The 22,801-nt window shown below is 42.5% G+C and overlaps 1 protein-coding gene across 4 annotated transcripts in view; it reads left to right on the top strand.

The window, feature by feature from the left end:
* The window catches only part of smap1 (small ArfGAP 1), a 192,118-nt gene that overhangs the window by 117,742 nt on the left and 51,575 nt on the right, over window positions 1-22,801 (top strand). For 3 of the 4 annotated variants that reach the window (XM_083988495.1, XM_083988496.1, XM_083988494.1), the window contains exon 7: window positions 16,985-17,048. In XM_083988495.1, coding sequence (XP_083844621.1) covers window positions 16,985-17,048 — 64 coding nt within the window. The remainder of the gene's footprint in view (window positions 1-16,984; window positions 17,049-22,801) is intronic. The other variant, XM_083988497.1, reaches the window with a different exon arrangement.

Here is a 22,801-nt window from a genome sequence, read left to right as displayed (position 1 = left end):
AGCTGTCATCCACAGGAAGACAATCTACTCCCCGCTGCGCTTCTCCAACTTCCACTATAGCACTGCTGCTCCTAGTACCACTGTCAGCACTGCAGCCACCACACCTGTCAGACAAAGGAAAGATCAAGTCTTAAATGACAGTCGATGTTAGACCCCCCCCCCCCCCCCCCCCCCACCCCTCTTGGTTGAGTGTCTTTTTTTAACATCCTCATTTGAACAAGGTTATACTTTTAATTTGAAACTTGCAGGAAACGCTGCCACGGTGACAGCAGCGTAAATGGCAAAGAAGCAACTTTCAAGTGATATTAATGTTGGTGCTGCTGTCAGAATGAAGAATGTAGTTTGTTTCACCACTGCTCATTTCAGAAAGGTCACCTCCAGGAAACGACATGGCGGCAACAACAGCCTGAAACAATTATGAGAATCCCAAAGTGAAGTAGAAACCCAACGTCAGAGCTGTAAGAAAGGCAAACTACAACACCTGCTTGTATAATAAGTTGGCAGGTTTTGGTTCACTCGTATCTCTGGCTTAAATTGTGAGTGTTGGGCTTGAACCCTCTTTGAAACTCTCACAGTGACTACCTGGACAGAGCCCGGTGAGCCTCTGAGCCTCTTTGCTGGCAAACAGTTACAAAAAAAAAGATCCACAAAATGAAGTCCCAGCAGAAAAGTCCGGGCTGTATTTCAGTCCCAGGCCGATCACGGTTCTCCCCATCCACCGAATCCCCGACTCACGTTCACTTTTGTTTTACCTTGGTTTCTGTCCTCTCCTCCTGTCTCTTCACTGTCTTTGCCTCCTCGGGACAGTTCCTCTTGTTTTTCCACTGACAGCCAGTCATTACCTGGGGAAAGATACTAAGGAAAACAAAAGCACCATTCTCTTTCTGTTTCGGATGCACAGTGGCAGACACATCTCAGTCTTGTGTCCCGTGGCAGGAAAAGCTGCACAGTGAAAGAGAAGCTTTTAGGGAACCGGTCTGATGCAGATGGTGTCATTATTCTGTAGCCATCAGAGTGGCCAATCAACATTTACTTCATAATGAGGAGCCAAAAAAGTAAGTTTATCACAGTACTGTAGATCTCCATCTCTGTCTAGGAATGACCTTGATCTTCTTGTGTCTGTCCACTGACCGCCAGTCAGTGATCTCTGACCTCCTCCCAGTCGATGCTGTGAGCAGTTTTGGTTGTAGCTCAGCAAAAGCCAATAAATGGACTTTCAGCTATGTCAGTAAATCCATCTGCTTCTGCTTTCAGCCGCTGTCAGTGAAACTTAGGCTAGTGCTTCCTGTGTGGAGATTTTAGTTTTCAGTATCGGTCTTTCTTTTTTCATGTCATTGTTTCTTTTCATGAACTTGTTGCGTTTTTACTTATTTGTGTGAAATTCTATTATTACACGTCTCCATTTCACATTAAAGGTCTTTAGGACGCTCACAGTTGTAATGCCTCCTTGTCCTGGTTGGCTTTTAATATGAAGGGGACAAACAAACAAGTGGATCAAAGAAAAATTTTAAAAATCTAACTTTCTGTCTGAGGGTTTTAATGTGAAACATCTCTAGGTGTGTTTGCAAGTGCTTAGTTTTCATTTCATTAACACTTCTGTCATGGTCTGTATTTCGTCCCCTGTTCAGTTCCTGTCTTGTCTCCCCGTGCTTTCTGTCCTGAGATTGTGTCTCATTGTGTTGATTGCTCCACCTGTGGCTTGGTTCCTCGTTGTCCTTTGTTGAGTCCGTGCGCTGCCTTCCTGAGTGTTTTCCTGTGTGTTCATGGTACTTCTGTGAGTTCTAGTAAATCTTGTGTTTCACCTTACTGGTTTGGTTTGGTTTCTGCATTTTTGGGTCCAGTTTCTTACAGATGTACTGTAACTCTTCCTGCATACATTTGTATAATATGAAAATCTGTCATCTGCCCAACACATCAACAGGAAGTCTTGTTTCATTGAAAGCTGATTGACATGGACAGACAGAAGCAGCAGCTTTGGATGTATTTAGTCCCAGTATGATGTTGTATTGATGTCTGTCTATATTACAGGCCTGTTCCTCTCCGTTTCGGAGTTAAATATCAGATTTGAGTGGTAGATAAAACTATAAGAATATAATGTTTAACCAGTGCTCCTGCTGCTGCAGTAGACTGCTACCTCTGCCTCTGTATAGACTTCCTTGTCAGCTGCACTGTCTGCAGCTGTCTGTCTCACGCCTCTTTCAATCACCCTCATGTTTATTCTCATTCTCCTTTTCGTCCTCTGCTTCCTGTCCCTCTTGTGTTTGTCCTCTGTATTTCTCCCTCCCTCGCTCTTCCACTCTTAAACTCTCCCCACCAACCAATTTGCAGCCCTCATCTCCTGCTTGTCTCCTTCCACACTATTTGTTTTCCCTTTCCCTCTTTTATAGTGTTGTTGGCTCTTTGTTTGTTCCACCACCTCGCTCTGCCTCTTCTCTGAGGATAAGACGCTCGTTTCATCTGCCTCTTGTGTGAGTGTGTGTGTGTGTGTGTGTGTGAAGGAGGACTGTTCAATGCTGTCTTGTAGAAGCCTGTTGAGTACAATCTCAGTGGGTGGCCAGCCTCTTTGTAGAGGCTTGGAGCTGCAGGTGTTTGTTTATATAGATTTGTGTAAGTTCGGTGGGTTACAGGTGGAGCTGGTGACGCACTGCTCCCCATACAGAATTCCAATGATGTTGGTTTTTGAAGCCCAAACCTGCAAATCTGCAGGGAAGCCAGTGTTTCCACTAGGATTTATGAAGTTTTTGCTTTTCCACTAGCACTCGTCCGACAAGAATCAAACCAACTAAGTTTAAAAACACAACAGCAACGCCCACTTATCTGTACTGAAACTGTTGTTATTCCTTCACATGAGCAAAAGTAAGCGATCCGGTGGTTTTGGCTAACTTCCTGTCAGCTGATGGAGTTAGCAGTCCCCGTCCTCGTCCCTACGTCACCACATTCACGCGCATCCCTTGGCTGCACACACAGAGAGGACCGCCCCTTTATGCCGTTCTCTCTCCTCATTGGATAAAGGTTGTAGGATACAAGGAAAGTTTTCTCCTCGGCTTACAGCAGAGCAGAGTGACTGACAGACCAAACACTCTATAGAAGTGATTGCTGTCGGAAGATAGAACTATTTAAGACTTATATTAACACAAACATTCCGCTTACTTCTGCTTTAACAAGGCGTGAACGAGTGAGTGAATGTAGAGGAAACACTGGAAGCTGTTGAGCCGACTGTAGAGAGTGACATGGAGTGGGGCTGTTCTGGAAGTAGAGTGGGTCGTCCATTTATTGGAAGGTTGGTGGTTTGATTCCCAGGTCCCTCAGAGCCCATCCACACAGATACGTGTTTCAGTGGCATACGTTTTTTGTTTTTTTTTATCGGTTCTGAGTTTCGTCCAGATAGATTTTTTTTTTTTGGGGGGGGGGGGGTTGTGTCTTTTGTAAACGGGTCCCAGAGTGCGAAAATCTCAAAATCCTGCCTCAGCAGACACCCAACACAGATCTTTTATGAAATGATAATGTTAAACCCCCCACCTGAGACCCACACCGCCAGAAGTAAACGGTCTATGGACGTAACCTACAACAACAACAACGGCCAACGACTGTCAGGTTCCTCGCGCCTGTTAAACCATCATCGATCATCATTTGCATGAACACGATTCCCAGTCAACATGTACTCGACTTATAACATTTAGAGTCAGCGGGGGAGCTTTCCGTATTCTTCTCAGTTTCGGTGTATGTGTGGCAGTGTTACAGCACCACACACACGCCACGCAGGCTTGGGATATGTACTACAGCACTTTGAGTCATTTTCAGTGAATCTGTGTGTACGCAGATATTTCTTGAACTATGCCGCGTTTGCGGAAAACATTTTCAAAACAAACAAGAAAAAAAAAGTTTTCTGTGAAGCTCCGTTTCCATGGGGACAAGGCCTCAGTCTGTATTTTGAAGTGCCCTTGGGCAAGATGCTGAACCCCAAATTGCTCCTGATGCATCTATGATATGTGACTATGTGTTTGAGGTTGAAAGGCAATGTATGTGAAGCAATGAGTGTGGTATGGATGTGTGTGTGAATGTGTCTTCCACTGTAAAGCACTTTGAGTGGTCACTATAATGGAAAAGTGCCTTTTTAAGTGCTAAGTCCTAATTAATAGTATCAATCTAATCATCAATCTAAATGTGATGTTGATTTTGAGAATATTGAATGGAAGAAAATCTGTAAAGAGACAAAAACTTGTCTGTTATTTGTTGCGACTAAATGGTCGGATTTTGTGACAAAAATTTGGAACAGTGTGAGTAAATGTTTTCATCTACTCGCACATGTGCGACCAGTAAATTTGCAGATTTTTTTTTTTTAATGACCACCGTGATTGGCTAATGTGTGAAAAAAAAAGTGTGTTTCTCTTCTCTACATCTTGGAGGAGACATCTTTCCACAGCTTTTCTCAACAGACAAAGAGGCCAACAAGGGCTGGCCTACAGGGAGGGGGGGGGGGGGGGGTCTGTTTCACAATAAAATGTGAATCAAAACATTATAGTTTCTTCATTTATCTAAGTATCTATCAGTAGTACAGTGAAAATTAGAGGAAATGTGAAAATTGACTTGGCAAGTCGATTTCGGTGTGCGCCCCTAAATTTTCTGCTTGCGCTCCTACAATTTTAAGTTAGGGGCCACTGTGCTCCTAGTAAAAAAAGTTAGTCTGGAGCCCTGCCTACTTACACTGCAGCTTATTTTAGAGAACCTGTAAAATCTTGTTATATACAAGCCCTATGACGTCCACTGACTTTTTCAGAATTAAGAAAACATGAATATCTTCACATTCAAATAACAAACATGCAATCATGACAAACCGAGGGATACTAACGTGCTCAACAAAGAGAGCAATGCATTGACACAATGAAAATAATGTGCTCAGCCAAATAACAAAGAACATAATGTAGTCTAACAAATCAAATAAATTCATGACGTCAGTCATGATCTTATTCATGATGCGAAGCTAGTTCAGGCAGACAACTCAGGCCACGCCCATCCTGACCAGCTGATCAGTCACTTGCTCCCCTCGCCCAAATAGAGCGGGTTATTTAAATCCCCCAGTTTACCTGCTCATCCCTGACTATGCTGCTGCTGCTCTGCCTTTCACTACTGCTGCTGCTGCTGCTGCTGCTGCTGCTACTCTGCTGCTACTCTGCTGCTACTCTGCTGCTGCTGCTGCCTTGCTGCCCATGAGGTTTTGCAAACCCACCACCTTCCCAGCATCCACCTGTGGGCTCTGTCTCTTGATCCCCTGTGGGGGGTCGGCTTCATTCCCTGTAATATCTGGCAAAGCAGATAATTCAGGGAACGAATATGAGTCAGAGCCCGACGCCAATCCTGCTGCAGCCATGCTCAAGAAAATGCTACCCATGCTGTGCTTCGGGGTCCGCTCGCTATTCAGACATCCCGCTATTCAGACATGTCTCTATTTAGACATCCCACTATTCCGACATGCCGGTATTCCGACACTTTTTGGTACCGCCATTCCGACACGTCATCTTCTTTCTTTTTTTTTTTTTACAGCTGCAATACCCAGGCGCGTCTCTCTCTCTTTTTTCTTTTCAGCATGCCTATCACCGGTTTGATGAGGGAGTGATGTTCTTAATCTCAACAACTCAACTATCAAGTCGCAAACAAAACTGACACATATGATAAACAAACAGAACTATGCTGCAGTTTGTTTGTCAAGTTAACCTGTCACCTTCAGCACCACGGACAGCGCCGCGGATGAGCCGCGGAGCTGCAGCCGTGAGCGTCTGGGCTTAGGGCTTAGGGCCTGTGGCCTCATTTATCAAAACTGTAAGTAAGCAGTGTAAAACTGCTTCTAAAGTTTTGCTTACGGCGAAAAGACGAAAATGGCGTACACCCAACATATTAACACCTTTTTCAGATCTATCAAACTGTGCACACGCACAACTCTCCTCAATTTCTCTTTGATTACTGCTGGACCCAAGAATGGTGTGCACTTGAACACACCTCATATTCTGCCCCCGGAACCCCTAGACACAACCATATATGGTCAGCACGTGCATATTAATTAGCCATGTGCGCTCTGTGGAGCGGCTACAAAGTGGGGCGGAGGATGGGGGAAAGAAAGCGAGATACATGACGACATCGGGCAATAAATCAGTCAGAAAAATTATCTTGCATTTTAATAAGCTTCAATAAAAACAAAAACCTCCCAAATCTCAACAAAAGGGAGCAGAAAGAAGAATAATCTCATGTAATCTGCCCCTTTATCCCAGAAAATCTTTTTTTTTTTTTTTACCTAGATGTTAAAACAATGTAAAGCAGGATTTATAGTTACCATTACTTTGAATGCCTTTCCACTAGAGTTACAGCTCTACTGGACTCGGTTTAGGTCATTTTCCATTACAGCTGAGTCCTTCACAGTTCCTCCTCAGGGCCGCGTTCTCTCACTCTTTATTCTCTCCTCTCGTCAGCTCCAAACACACATGCACCTCGTTAACTCAGGTGACAGAATAATAACAATAGGCTGCAGATCAGTGTGAGCTGCTGCCGGTGTTTTTTTAAACTTGGCGGGTTTGATCCTTGTCGGATGTCAGACTAGAGTTTGTTTTTTCTTCTCTCTAATAGGCCTATATGTGTAGCCTATTTGTGTATGAGAAACAGTGTCTCAGATGCAAAAAAAAAAAAAGTAGGCTAATCAATCAATGTCGGAAAAGCGGAATGTTTGAAAAAATAGTAAAGTGCCGCTACTCCGACAATGAAAAAAAAAATGTCGGAATAGTGGGACGCTTGAAAAATAATGTTAATGCCGCTATTCCAACAATTGGAAGTCAATGTCGAAATAGCGGCATGTCGGAATAGCAGCATGTAACCCTGTGCTTCGGCTTGCTATGTTTACGCTCAATGAATGATTTCTTCTCATTCCAGAGTTGTCTGATTGAAATTCTATTGAAGATATTTTTGTGTTGTGATCTGATATTAGACATAGAAGCAGTGGAGCAGACTGTGACTGTCTGCAGTGTAGGTACCAAAGCACTGAGTGCACAGTCATCCTCAGTAACAAATCTAAACCTACAGTAGGAAACTTTTTTCTGCTGACCCAGTCTGCAGCAAATGGGCTTATAGGTCAGAAATATCTCTTGGAGCAAATCCATTTCATGTCTGGTGAAAATTATGTGCTGAAGCAATTGCGAGACAATAAAGGCGAGAAGTGAAGTGAGGGAAAGTGTTTTTTTTTCACTAAGTGCTGAATGCAATAATCAAGGTGAGGTGAAATGAAAGCTTAAAACCCTTCCAGCTGCAGAAAAAAATGACTTCAGGCATATTTCACAAGAGGTAAAACACGACTTATCTAACATGGTTTAACATTCAATCCATATGCTCAAAACCTGCCTTGTGTTTGTTATGAGCTACTTGACTTTAGCCTGGGTTTACCCATGCTGCCTTGCGCGCAATTTTATTCGCTCTGCAATTCAGCCTGGAAACCATGGACCCAATTTTTCCCTCAACGAGGGAGCCAATCACAGAGCGGGGGAGGGGGCAGCAAGACGATGACGAAACACTGAACAACTTTGTTGATAGCTTGTCGATCCAACATGGAGGCAGACGCTTTACCTTTCGATGCAGCGTTAGAAAGTGTTTTAAGAGCAAATACATACGTCATCGGGTATGATTGATACGATTGGCTAAGCTACGTACAGACACATTTGATAGACATTCATAGAGCCCAATAAACAGCTCTGGGCTTTTGTAAACCACGCCTCAAATAGTAAAAAATGAACGCGGTTCCCAGACCGAATCTCAATCTACATGTACATTGAGATGAAGTCTGACTAACTTGACTTATTAATTGCTCAAAATCGAAGCACTGTGCTAGTATGGTATTACTGTAATGGACTTTACTTTCTGAGAGCTGCTGATATTGTTTTGAGATTGAAGTCTGTCTTTCAGAGCTATACCTTAAACCTTAAGTTTGAGACTGAGCTCGGGAAATTCCTGTCTGTGTAAGCTTCCCTTTGAGCTTCACAATCAAACCCATATTATGTGCTCATTATTCTATTGTTTTTCATCTGCCTTGGCTGTAGCTTTCTATGTTCTCTCCTTTACATTGTTTGACCTGTTGCTCAGGTGGTAAAAAGGTAATAAGTAACAGTAAAGGTCTGCAGAAGTAAATGTCATGCCACAGTGTGCATGTTCGGTGCTGCCGCATCCCTTTACGTCAGCTCCAACTCAACGCCTCGTATAAATCTAATACAGGAGTATAAATGCTGAAATGCCAGATACACAAGCTGCTGCCTGCTTTCAAACTACTGCTTATCGTCTCATCAAGCACTTTTTATAACAGCATCATCTCATGCTCTGATGTAATTAGGATGCCACAGGTACCCAAGGGATCTCAGGTCCAGTAGCATGTAGGGGAGACCGGGGACAGTTGCAACACTTTTTGCATTTGGCTCTCTTACTCAGAGACGGTTTGGATTAGACAAACCACATTTTTATACAATAAACTTACATTTGTCTGTTAATAGTCAAATCAATTAAAAGATGATTACAGAATCCACATTCTTCACAATTTGCATTTGAGTGTAAGGAGTCAGATGTTGCAACTGACCCCGGGCCCGGGGACAGTTGCAACATGTTACAAATACAATATATTTCATGTCTAGTAAAAGGATTATTATCAAAAATGTAAGTTCTATAGTGTTATTTATTCATCAGCTTTGATCAGATGGCAATTACAGTATAGATTTGTCTAGATTAGGAGGCCTTCAGTGACATAGGATGAATGGAACAATTTGTGAGGGAATAACTTTTATATTGCCATTGTCATTTATTCTCTCATCATTTTAATATTAGCAATACAACAGTAAAAAAAAAAAATCATGTCAAAATATTGTTTTGTGGTCTGTTTTTATATTGATATAATGCACGGGGACAGTTGCAACAACTGTTGCAACTGTCCCCGTCCGGTCAGCCATGATTAAACCCCATGTGCTAGCTAAACAAAGTGCTCTTGATACATGCTAATCATATCATCTTAAAGTTAGCATATCACCCCTTTAAACCATATAAGTTTGAGCAGAATCACAAAAAGAGTGACAACCGTTTTAACAAAAACAAAGCTCAAGAAAAAAATACTTTCATACCCCAAAAACAGTTTTTTTGCAATAAAACCTGGAGCATCTTTTGAATTCAACTGATTTTTCTCTGCAAGGGGGGGAATCCAACTAAGCATGTGCAGTGTGAGTATCATCACTCTAGCTTGTTCCTGATTGGAGAAAAATGACATGTTGCAACCATCCCCTGTTGCTACTGTCCCCGGTCTCCCCTACTCAATGAATATTTATATACAGTATTACCATTTCTGGCAGCTCGCTCTCTGTCATGATTAATTCTTTTCCTCATGAGTCCCCTGCTGTCTCTATCTTGGCATAAATTAAAACAAATATGTCAAAAATAATTTAAAATCATTCTTGTGACATCATTTGTTGAATACTTGTCACTTCGGAGTCACTTCAGAGTCTGTTTGGACGGACTAGAGAAAGGTCTTTTGTAATGACTGTATTGCTCCATGTGCTCTGACTTTCATTGTTGACCTTGGGATTATGCCCTTTGAGCTGAAGGCTCTTAATGTGAAACGTCTGTGCAGGAAGTGTTCTCTCAACGGGACAAAACTATCCAGCCCACCTCCGAGCCTTTTCATCAGCATCTGACTGTTTACTTGTTGAATATTTTTTAAGTTGCCTCAGACTGTGAGCCGTCCTCATCTACAGATTTTACACAAAATAGAAGCTTTTTTTTCTTTTTCTCAAAGAAAAGTCAATAAAGTACAATTGGTCTGTGTTTCCATCAAGTGATGTTATGTGAATAAACCTGGGCTTTCTCCTCCAGCAGCAGTCTCCCTCTCTTAGCTTTTAGCGCATGATTCAGCAGGTGCTGACTTGAAAGCATTTTTATTTCATTTTTGCAAAATAATATATATATATATTTTAAATTCCTCAAAGTTTCAAATTACATGTTTATTTTAATGGAAACACACCTAATGATGTGACCTGGTAAGTAGATCCTGAGCTTATTTAGTAGCACTGCTTTTCATCACTAATTAAATCCAATCACTCTAACACTATGTTTTTTTTGGTTTTTTAAGCTTGATGTTAACAAACTGAAAAGATCCTGCCCAAATGTTTCACATTAAAAGCCTTTCAGTAGCACAAAGAGCATGATTGCTTCCTCCCCTGATAGGCTTTTAATATGAAACACTTGCTAAATGTGTTGAGTTTTATTGACAGAAAAAAAGGAAGAAAAAAGTAGCTGCTGATGGAATTAATGTAGACGCCATTACGCTCGCTGAATAACTGTGAGGGAGTAAATGGAGCTCCATCTATCAAGGCAACGGTTAACATAGAGGAGGCCTAATAAAGCTTGTAGGGTGGAAGGAGATAGAAGAGGCTCAACGGTACATCACTGTCACTCATCAGCAGAAAGTGTTGAGTAGATCAGGGAGGAACTTTACCCCCGCGCAGACAGGCAGTGGAGCAGCCATCAGCTGATGGCTTTGTCCACCGCGCGTTTGACAGGAAGCTGATGTGACAGCCGTCTTCTGAGGGCTTTGGTTTGCTCTGTGGTTTTTTCGCCCGAGCCAACGTCGCCGTCATCACCAAAGACTTTCTTCACCTGGCGGGGTTGGTTATTGATTGCTGGCCTCCTTTCCAATTCCTCTTCCTTTCTCTTCACACACAACAGACCCTGACACCCAATCACAGTCTGTCGCTGGCCATCTGTCAGCGGCATCACTAAGTGTCCTCCTTGATAACTAATTGCAAGGGATGTCCATAACCAGTTTGTGGGCTGGAAAAACCCAACTTGTCTGTCAGTGTTTTCGGGGACACATTTTTGCCAGCGTGTCCGTTCAAATCCTGCTGAACACAGAGCTAGGGATTTAAGCTTTTTATGCACAGTGACATTTAGGTTTTTCTTATTTCTTTCTTCTGTGTCTCGCAGCAGCTGTGTGGGTTGCAGCATGGAGAGGCTATGTAATCTTAATTTTGTAACACTGTAAATGGTGTGAAATGTCTGAAATCAAGTGGACAGGCATATCATACTTTTCCTCTTGTAGCTGCTTCCTTGGAAATGGCCCTAATGGAGTTAATGGGCTTTTCTAAGGAAAACCCCATGTTAAACTTTGAGAGATTTGAGTAAGTCTGATAATGTTACAGATACTTTCTAGTTCAAGTTTAGTTTAGTTTTACATAAATTTTGATTCATTTATTTACTCATATTACTTATCCTATTTGTAATGTTTAGTGCTGGCACATGACTGACTCACAGTAGATACAGGTTCTCTGTCAGTAAGCTTATCATTGTTCTGTACACAGCGCCACAACATTCAGGTCAAGGACATTTCAGCTTTTTTGAATTGAGGTTGTATGAGCTACAAATGCCCTTAAGTACACTATAATATAGCAGTAGCTGTAGCTGAACAGCGGAGTGATGCAGCGCATTGTGGAGCCTGTCTGCGTGGAGGGGTACCAGAGTGGGTGAGTTAAGGCGGACTTACACTGTACGATTTTGCCACAATTTTGTCGTCCCAGACGAGTTGCTGCATAATTTGCATAATCGTAGCGGGATCGCGGGGCCGTGAGCTTTTATCGGGACGTATGGTTGGTATGGAGGTGATGCACGCTGTCTGTCTGTGTGTTTGTTGGTCTGATCTTCCACCATGGACTCTGCTATAGGAACCAACATCAGGAACCAATGTCAATTTGAGGTTTACAATCGAGCAGTTATAGAGCAGCACAAATCTCAGCGGCATCGCAGGGTAATCGTGGTCGAATCGTAGAAGGACGTGCAGTTAGTGGGGGTCTGAGACTGATCTGAGACGTAGGACTGAAGAGGGAAGCTCGTGCAGTTTGAGATGTGAACAGATGAATAGTCGTGCAGTGTAGGCCCGCCTTAAGTTAGCTCCAGCTGATGCATTGTAAATTTTCTTTCTATCGTACTGTACTGTTGAACTGGTGTATTATTTTGAGATGGGACTATTCGTACACAGCGAAAATACACTGATTACTTGTCCCTCATTGACAACAGTGTACTGGCTGGGTCTCGGTGCAGCGCCATGCACCGGGGTTTCTCAGTGCGGGAGACCAGAGACCTCTCTACTGCTATATTATAGTGTACTGACAGGCATTTGTACCTTATACAACCCCACTTCAAAAAAGCTGAATTATCCCTTTAATTCATCATGAACAGGGAAGTGTGATTTGAAGAGGAACTAAGCAGGATTTCTCCCGTGGCTCTGCTACATTTTTACCTTTACTGTAATTAAAAAGCTCCAGAGTAATTGTGATGGTTAACTACATGACTAGTGACTTGTTACAGTGAGAACGGAGGCTCTCTGCCTTCACCTGGTGTCTCACGGCTGAACACCAACAACATCAGTGTAGTAGCTACCTGGCCACCGCCCTGGTGTCCCAGCTCTCCTCTCTGCACCGCAACACAAACGTGCTTCGTAACCCTTATGACGGTTAAGACCAGTGGAGCCGCCAGGATTCAATTTCAATGTACGCACAGAAACGGCAAATAGGCTAGCCTACAACAATTTTTTTTTTTTCGGAGGGGGGGGGGGTTCTACAAACACTGGTGTGCTTATCATGCCATGTAGCAATGGGACTTGTTGCTCATTTATATACTGCACAACTGAAAATATTGTTGCGACCCCGCAGTAATGTTGTTGTTATGATGTTTAAGTTGTGTGATTTCTGACTGACTGTGAATGTGTACGGGCAGGTAGCGTATGGTTGGATGAGAAACTGAGGGACCGGAGTGAGTGTGAGGAAGACCTGTGTGTGTGTGAGTGAGGAGGAGCAGAGGAAGAAGTGAGAGATTTCAGATAAGTTTGTGTTATGTTGTTGTACGTCGGCTCGGACGCTACAATATCAATAACAACGTGTGCTTAACATCGACGTCGGACGCAAAATAGTCGCAGAGCGGAGCCAGTTTCCTTTCGGTGCCAGATGCGCCAGAGCGTGCACCTCTGTGCCAGGCTCGCGCTCTGCAGCGGTTTGTGTTTATTCATCTTAACAGAGCACGTGAGAGATGAACACACACATTCACACAGGCTACACACACATACGGGCTACACATACCCACAGACACACAGCTGATGGGCCGAGGCGCGGCACGGAGAAATGCGCAATTGGTTGCGTGCCCCCCCCCCCCCAGTGGGTGCTCAACCTGGAATCGGCGCCTATGAGTCCATAATCGCGGTGCAGACGAGTGAGAGGAGAGACCTTCATTATCGCTGCTCTGCTGCGTGTTTGTGATCGTGGGTTTGGATCTTTTTTTTCCCAAATGCCTGGAAAAGGCTCAACTGTCTTTTTGACATTTCTATACTGGACCGGGCGTAATCATCACTAGCGGTAGTGTAATAGGCGCCAGAAATCAAAAAGAGACAGATGACATGACGTAAACGACAATCACTGGCTTTTACGTTAGGCTTCCAGTGATTGGTTTAACAATCAATGAACTCAGCACGTTTAGCCTGTTACAAACAACAAGCGTCTTTATCACACCCCCTCAAAATAAACAAAATTGCTTCTTTTTTTTTCACCTATGAAAAAAATTGTACGCACAGTGCGTACAGGATTCCGGCTGGCGGCGCCACTGGTTAAGACTACACAAACACACACGTCGTAACATCGTATATGTTATGTAACGTTATCCACCGCTTCATTTAATGATTTTTCGCCGGCTTCGTTGTCAACGGATGCACATGGGCGAGAGGAGTGTAACAGCAGAAAAGCGAGCGGACCTGCATAGTTCCCCTTTAATAGGTATAGGCAATATTCCCAGTACTGTCAATATAAGGCTTAAAGGACAATTTAGATATTTTTGAAGTTCTTCACATAAGATGTGATGCCTCTCTAACCATAACCCCGACCTGCACACGGACCAACAGCAACAACTGCAGTGAAAGCTGATTTCATTAAACTGTTGGTTTGATGTGTTTGTTCCCTATTTTAAGTTGTCCAGCTTTTTTATGCAATGTAGGTAGTGTTGTCCCTGGCCTCATCTTACCTTATAATAATAATTATTCCAATTAATTCCACACAGTGAAGTTACATATTTTACTTGAGGAAAGAAATATAAACCCCAGTACTGGACACTAAGGATAGCTGCTTTGAATGAGCAGATAGAGTTGAAGCACCATGTTGCTGAAAAAATTGGATTATGCAATTTTCTTTCTTGTCACGGTGAGGGGGTGACAGTAGTGCTACAGAACCATCCCTCTAGCTGATATTTATGGAGGGTAATCTGACAAAATGGGGAACCAGAATCTGTTACAATTGCATTAAAATACATTTTGGCTGATCAGATAGCAAGCAAATTTAGTTTGACCAAACAAAAAATGCTGGGGTAAATACACCCAGCCACCCAGGCAGATTGTGATCCAGTCGGCCAAACCACCACCCAGATGGTCAGGGACACATTATTGTTGCCTCACAACAAGAAGGTTCTGGGTTCAATCCCCGGGCCTGAGTTGTTTGTTTGTCTCCATTGCCCGTTTTCCATTAGCACTACTCGACTCCACTCATTTTTTTTGATTTTTCCATTAGGGATAGGACTTGGTACCTTTTGGTAGGTTCCAAGTGATCTGGGCCAATACTAAAATGTGATGTCAGCTGACTGTCGGCCACCGATTGGCCAGAGAGTGTCTTTTTCTGACTTATTCTCTCTTTTTTCCGGCCATCTCGCATTTTTAGTAACGTTGGGTTTTAAAAATGCCGCTTATTTCGGGGCTTTCTCTTAGCGTCACATCCTGCTTTGAGTCTGAGTCTGACCAATCAGCACAGAGTAAATCTCAAGCCCCACCGGGACTTCTTCAGGGCCGATCTGAGTACCTACCCCCAGGCAGGGACTCCGTTCGGCCCTGTAAAGGTTCCTGTAAACGGCCCTGTGGGGGAGGTTCCTGCAGTGGAGACACACACCAACGGGGCTGGCCCCAGAAAATGACCCCCACGTTCCTTATGTCAACCCAGGTCCTCACCCTGTGTCAGCCCTACCCCCTCAGCACTATCACAATGAGCAGTATAGCTAAAGGATGGATGGATGGATGGATGGAAGTGGCTGTGATTGATATTAAAACCTCTCTTTTTGTTTGTTTGTTTCAATCTCTTCCTAAGCCCATGGCTTTATCTCTGCTTTCCCTGTGATTCTTTAATTCTGTGGTGCTGCACAGCTGCACTTCCCTGTTGGTCAGTTTGAATGCACGGCACAAAACAACCCTGAGCTGCTGTACACAAACCATCGCTGCTGCTGCTGCTGCTGCTGCTGCTGCTGCTGCTGCTGCTGCTGCTGCTGCTGCTGCTGCTGCTGTTCAGGCTTTGCTGCAGTGCCAACACACATCAATTTAGAGCCAATGCATTCTTGATTAGGCGTGGACACGGTAATTGTTTTCATTGCTTTGGATTGGAACGACATTGAATCTAATGTGGTCCATCGATCTTTTGTTGGGGGGAAATTGGGTTTGTTACCAGCGTTGTAGATCTCTCATGGCCCACGTGTTAACCTTTTATACTCTCTCTCCCTCGCCACATTTTTCTCTCAAATCTCTATCTACCCCCACCCTCCCTCCTTCATTCTCCCGACTCATTCTCACACCCTTTGGCTTTTAATCTCTCCTTGTTTCTCTTCTTGTCTGTCTTTCATTCAGTTTTTTTCTCCTTCCTTTTCTTCCCGCACCACCTATTTTTTCCCCATCCTATTCTCCTCATGTGCATTCAATTAAAAAACTCAATTAGCGTGATTGCTTATCATAAACTTTATTAACAGGGTAGTGCATACACACTGAAAAGCAGCCAGAGCAAATATTTGCTGTTTTTATTCTCTATATAAATTAAACGATTAAGTGATTATCCATATTGTCATTCACTGGCTTCCTGCCTGTTTGACTAATTGATTTAACTTTAGAAAAGAATTTAAAGTGACTCTGTATATTCATTTACGTCGCTGTTAGTTTGCTTTGCTATAGAGTTTAAGTGTTTCTGCTGCCTGTCATTTCCAGGACTCCAGAAACGTTATCTCTGTTTCAGAGCTGTCTTTCTATTTTGTGTTGTAAATGAATGGAGCTGATTTCCTGCCAGTGACTAATTGTGGCACAGCGCCACAGGAGGAGCGTTGTGAAAGCTTCTTCCTGTAGCTCCTGTGCCCATTCATCCATTTATTAGCTATACTGCTTATCCATGCAGGGTCACAGGGGGCTGGAGCCAATCTCAGCTCTAACTCCTGTATCATTTACAAAAAGTCATCAAGATAAATGATATCTAGATTGGATGATTAGAGGGAGAGGAGGGGAAAAAGAAGGAATGGGGCCCTACCAGGAGACACTGGGTGGTCAGGCAGGGGCCCCCTTGCTGGCCCCTCTGGTGTTCTGGTGTGGCCTGTGGTCATTATAACTGTAATCATGATTATGATTGTTGTATATTATTGAATTGCATATTATTATTATTAATATCTGATTATTGTATTAGTGATTGTTATTTTGATGCTGTCAGTGGACATGGTGCATATAAATATAAATGTGAAGATACAATGTTTTCCTTATTACAGTGCTCGTCATATGATGTATATGATGGTGTCTCACTGGTACAGCCTACCATACACACACACACACACACACACACACACACACACACACACACACACACACACACACACACACACACACACTGCAAACAACATAATCAACATAATTCAATCTTGCCTGTGTCTGTTCTGTTTTTTGCTAAAGCGATGTGGTTGTAATTGTGTTAGGCCAGTGACTCTGACTCTCTAATACACTTTTCTTTTAATAAAGGTCAGTATTGGATTGTGACATCAACATTGTAATAGGCTGGTCTAATCCTTATTCAAAGGCTCTATAATAATGTGAACTTTATTACACACAAAAGCCACTCAGGGCAAATCATTTCTTCTCTTTGTCTTTGTGCTTTCTCAGCAGCCAGAGTGCAGAGCCAGTCCCAAGAAAAGCACAGAGCCGGCTGTGGACCTGCTGGGCCTGGGTAAGACATAACCCACCCTGTAGCAACCAACAATACAATAACCCTCGGGCAATACAAGAACTTCTCAACCTGTACTCAGGTGTCTGCTTTGTGTCTGATAGAGTGGCAGGATATACTGTGTCACAAGAGTAGACAAACTCAATGCATTTAGATAGATAGTTGGGTCTTTAGACATGGGATTATGTGGAGGAAGTATATATAGTATAGTACAGCACTGACTGGTAGCACTGACAGTGGCAGAACTTCTGGATTTGATGTAACACACTGCACTCTGTGGGTGAGTTTATACGTATGAGTGCAGCAGTCAAATGCAACACAAATTGTAACACACTGTTAAAACTTTTAATGTCTTCATGGAATCACTCCCATTAAACATTTGAGGTCCTGGTAGAAAATAGGGAAGTGAACCTTAACTTTAGCGAGTGGTGGATCTCCTTCTGGCAGCAATAACACTAAGCTCTTTTAGTCCTGCTGATTAGACAACAACACAATGATCTACAGAACGTATTCATTTCATACAAGCTCTGAAGATGCCTGGTGTGAGTCTTCAGATCATTCCACAACATAACTACTGGGTAAAGCTCTGGGCTCTGCGTGGACCGCTCCAACATCTGGATTTTCTCTGTTTGAATGTGTAAGAGAATTACTTAGATTTGACTGTGTTTGAATGGAAATGTAATCTCTTTGAGTTGCCTTTGAAACTGCAGCTTAAAGCCCCAGTGTGTAACTTATTTGGCTTTTTATTAGCAAAAATCAAATCTGTCTTTCATAAATACGTATTTCACTGAAGTGGAATCACACCTGCATACAAATGAAAGCTTTCTCGTACCTTAGAATGAGTTGTTACAAGTCGTTACAAATACATAAGTGGGCGACGCACCGAACCGAGGCGGCCATGTTGCATCGACATTTTTTACGTTAAGTGGCAGCGTGACCGTAGGTAACCACGGAAACTGAGCGGAGCTGTGGGCTCGGCCTGTTAAAACTGTCACCACTGTGTAGTGTGAGGAAGGACGGAGGCACTGGTGTTGCATTCAGGTGCAGTCAGGCAGACGGCCGTCGGCAAACCAACCGGATGTCATTTTACTCCACCAGAGAAAGACGGTAAAACAAGACCACATCACCATGACAACATATTGTCACACCTGTATTGTTTTGCCTCGTGCTGGCGGACCACTTGTTTACATAGACGCTTGTTTATCCTGTTACATGCAGCGTCTGTTGTCTGTCTGACATCTGCCCCATTTCACCTGAATGCAACATCAAGAATACGTTCAGATATGCAACCGCACCGCTAGATGGGGGGAATTCCTACATACTGGGGCTTTAATGCAATGCAATTCAGATCATTTTATTGAAAGGCCTGGTTCTCATCAACAGATGTGTCTTATTTGAGAAAAACTCTAACCCACAGCTCCAATCTGGTTCATTGATCGGATTCCAGGAGCTGGTTCCTCAAAGATGTTTGACGGGTCTGTGGTGTTGGTCCAGTCTCAGTTCTACTGGTCGATCAGTCAGTTGAAAGCCAGACTGTTCCACTGTCTCATTTTGAGCCAAAAACATCAAACACACTTTATTCCAGTCTAACTCAGACCTCAGACCAATGTTTCCATGGTAACAATCAATTACACCTGCACCGACCGACCAGTATCAGCCAACACCAAAAAATAATAATCTAGCAACACAAAACAGATTAACAAACTCACAATTCATGGTTAAATGTCCATGTCATGTGGATATGGTGTGTCAGTTGACCTTTTGTAGTTTAAAAAAATACCCAGAATGCATTGTACCAGTCCAGTCCAACTTAAGATGGTCAAGAACTAAACTGCTTTGTGCAGATCGAACCGTGGCTTAAGGTCTTTACACACCAAGTCCATTTTTTATTTTCTGTTCCAAACTTTGGAAAGGGAGACAGAAGTCGTCAAGTAGTGAGGATGACTGTGTGGTCCTCTCAACTATGGAAAATAGAAGAGAGAAAAAGAAAATATTGGTGTCCATCCAATCCTGAGAGGACTTTAAGAGCGAGGCGATCTGCTTGTAAATGTTATGATCACTTCAACATTTTATTTTAGGATGTCAGTGGTCCTGTTTGATAGATTATTAGCTCTACTGGAGCCACACGTTAAAAACAAGATGAACAATTTCCATGATCCTGAACAGCAGCTGGCAGTATGTCCAGGACACACACACACAAACACACACACGCAGGCAGCTCAGCTGGGATCTAACAGCCTCAGAGCACTGATGTCAGTGGTCAGACAGAAAGGCTTTTTACTATGCGAAAAACGCAGAAAATGGAACCTGTACTGAAAACTGTAATGTTTGACGAAAGTTTCGGAGTCAGTATATAAACATTATTGACGCAACAAGAGGTCGAATTTATTTTTAAATGTGCAGCAATTTTGGGGTGAAAAAAAAAAACGGACTTGGTGTGCAAAGGCCTTTAGAGTGAAAATCTGACCCCAGGTCCGATGAGGCCAGCCCCTCCTGACAGTTTTTTCACTTCAGTTGAGTTTCCTTTGGTCCTTGTTGATATTCAGAGTTAATACACCCAGAAATAAAGCAGCTCTCTTTACCTCACATGACATGAATCCACGACTCAGTCAGTGTATAGTCAGAGAAAACAGGAACAAAGAGAGACAAAATAGAAAAAAAACTAAGAAGAGGCATCAACAATCATCTGAAGGCTTCAGACACTTTCTCCAAACTACACTTGTGCTATTAGTTAAAATAGATTTTGTTTATGTGTAATTGCAACTGCGATGATGGTCTGTCCATATTCTTTGACAAATTTCTACATAAACACAGGTAAATTCAAAGGGCTCACTTGACAACATTCCTGGAGTGACATTATAATAATTGCAGGTTAAGTAATGTCTGACATTATCAGGGGAAATGTTTAATGCTGTCAGGCTTTATTTGAGTCCAGACATTTCCTGATATTCTCATGACTTATTATATCATTTGGCGGTTAATGTATGATTAGTGTCTTCAAGCTGCCATGTCGAACGTATCTGTGAGCAGACTGCAGTTAAATCCACCCGTGTTCTGGAATATGTAATTATGATTTAATGTGTTCTCCAAACAGGGAAAATAAAGTTATTCCTTCCTTTGGGGAAATTGGTGCTTTAGTATCAGTTAATTTCCTAATAAAACACATCAGTGGGTCCACATTTTACACCCTGTATTAAATCTGCTTGAAACAGTAGTCGACCTGTTATATAACCTGAATAAGCAAATCCAGTGATTTAGACACTTAACAATTAACTAACTTTAATCCTGTGAGTGACTTAATGACAGACCAAAATCAAACTAACGTGTCATTTTGAAGTCCTTTCTGTCAACTGGATGGCTCACTCTGTTACACCACTGTGTTGTGATTTAACACAACTATGAGCAGAATTTATTATGATGCCTCACAATGGGGCACCATTTATGTTGTGCTCTGGCACAACAATGGGCAAATTATTAAGAAAAGTTATTATGATTTCTCACAACTATAAGATGAATATTGAGATGCTTCACACGGGCTGCTCCAATTATGTTGTGATTTAATAAAACACAAATAATTAGATGGCTCACGCGGAAGCACCAAAATATAGAGAATTCTAACAGGGTTATTGGCTATCAAATTAGTAAAATATTAATACCAAAATATTAATAAGTACTACAGAAAAATTGATGGGATTTAATTTGATTAAATCCACCTCGGGGCACCAGACAGCCAATGTACCAAAGTCAGTCTCATAAGGGTGTGCTAACTATTAATATAGAACCTTGTTTAATGATTAAATTAATAATTATTAACAAAATAACATTATCAATAGCTGCAAAGTTGAAGGATTTAGAAGTTCTACTGCGTAGAGGTTGGCATACTCACTATTGTACAACATTAACAGACGAGTAAAGTTTCAAGGAAGTTTATTGGACACATCTAGAAAATGGAATAACAAAACATGAAACTAAGACAAGCTACATACACTATGTACACGTGTGTGTGTGTGTAGGTGTACGTGTTGGTGAAAGTGTATGACTCTGTGTGTGTGACCATGTGTCGGTGTGAGGTGTGAAGTGGAAAAGATGGAGGATGTTGCTTTGTCCTGAGACAAAGGGAGTTACAACCAAATGGCCTCTAAGACCAACTACATGTGATGTGGGGGAGGTGAACAAGGGTGTGTCCTTTGTTCAACACTCAAGTTGCAAATTAAACACACAGGTTAACTGAATATTAGGCTATAGACAACAACAACAAAGCTCAAGTATTTAAACTGATTTCAATCAATACATACATTGGCAAGGTTGAGGTATTCTATGCTAGGCCCTGTTACGTTACCAAGTCACATGAAGGTGAGAAGATCCGGTGCTGGTGGAAGTCCTGCGGTTGCAGGTTTGCTGGTCCTGTTGCAGCAGTCAAGTCCAGTGATTGTGTCCTTATCTGATGAACTACAGCCGTCCTGGCTGTGTAGTTTGAGTTGCGTTGAGGACAGTCCTTGGTTCTCCTTGTAGAGTGGGTTGTTTGCTCTGCTTGGCGTTGTGGCTCCGTTCCTTGTTGACTCAACTAGCAGAGCTTGTGTCGTGCTAGTTGGTTCTTGTTCTTGAATCCGTTGGTAGGCGCTCGCGTCGCTACCAAGGTTTGTTCCAGTGGAGGTCTCTGCCTTGTGCAGGCCTCATGGAGGTTGGAGAGCTGTAGCAGTAGCTCCTGCTGAGGTGAAGAAGAGAAGCGGAAGAGAGGAAGAGAAGGGCACTTCTCCTTTTCATATGGCCTGTGACCTTAGTGGTCGTGGGCCATACCTGACCAATGGGGGTCTGGAGTGAAGACTTGGCTTTCCTTTGTCTGGGAGACAAAAGAAGCCATGCGGTCGTGTCCTCCATTTTTACTGGGCTGAGTCCCAACAACTGTACAATCACTACAGTTCCTGTAAACAAATCCACGAGTTACACATCCTCTGTCTTAGGACTTGTGATCTTCCAGTAAAGTATTCATTCATATCATATCAATAACTAAAGCTCGTAAAGAGAACTGTTTGAATGAGGACTAGCCATCTTTTATTTGAAGCAAATACTTAAAATAAGGGCTGCCAGATTAAGTAGTTTATTGTTTCAAATTGTCAGATCATTTAGTGAGAATAGACTTGGTATCAGTATTTGCAAATAGTCAGGATTAAAGGACAACAGAGTGGGACATATCTGCGTATGGCCAGAGTAGAGCCCTGCAAAGCATGTAGATCTGCAAGAGAGTGATGGTCATTTGTAAAACATGATGCTGTCACCATTTACTATCTGCATGTAAGCTGTGTTTGCTAGTTTGTTTTGAGAGACAGCAGCGATTTCAGTTCTGACCAACAAAATCATGAGTTTCTCCAATGATTTCCCCCCATTCAGCGTAGGTAACAGCAGAATACAGCAGGGGATGCTGCATGGAGTGAAAGGAGGACAAATGAGGTTAATGAGCGTTTGATCTGACACTGCTCTTTTAAGAGATAAGAGATTTTTATACAGCTCTCTTTCTTACAGCTCACTCATTACAGCAGCAACAAAAACAAGCAAGAGTAAAGAATAAAATATAAGAAGAGACAAACTATACATTTATGTACAAAAATATGAATGGAAAATTGTATAATGCTTGTACAATAAAAATGATTGAGAAAAAAAGATATAAATAAAGTGTCTATAGTTTAGTTGTTCAGTTTCTTTTAGTTTTTGCTTTCAAACCTGCCATCACTGTTTCTTGTTTCTTTACGCCACGTTCA

Source organism: Trachurus trachurus (genome assembly GCF_905171665.1).
Source record: "Trachurus trachurus genome assembly, chromosome: 15".
In the NCBI taxonomy this organism is placed as follows: Eukaryota; Metazoa; Chordata; class Actinopteri; order Carangiformes; family Carangidae; genus Trachurus; species Trachurus trachurus.
The sequence above is the reverse complement of the archived record's forward strand: the minus strand, read 5'-3'. Positions and strand labels throughout refer to the sequence as shown.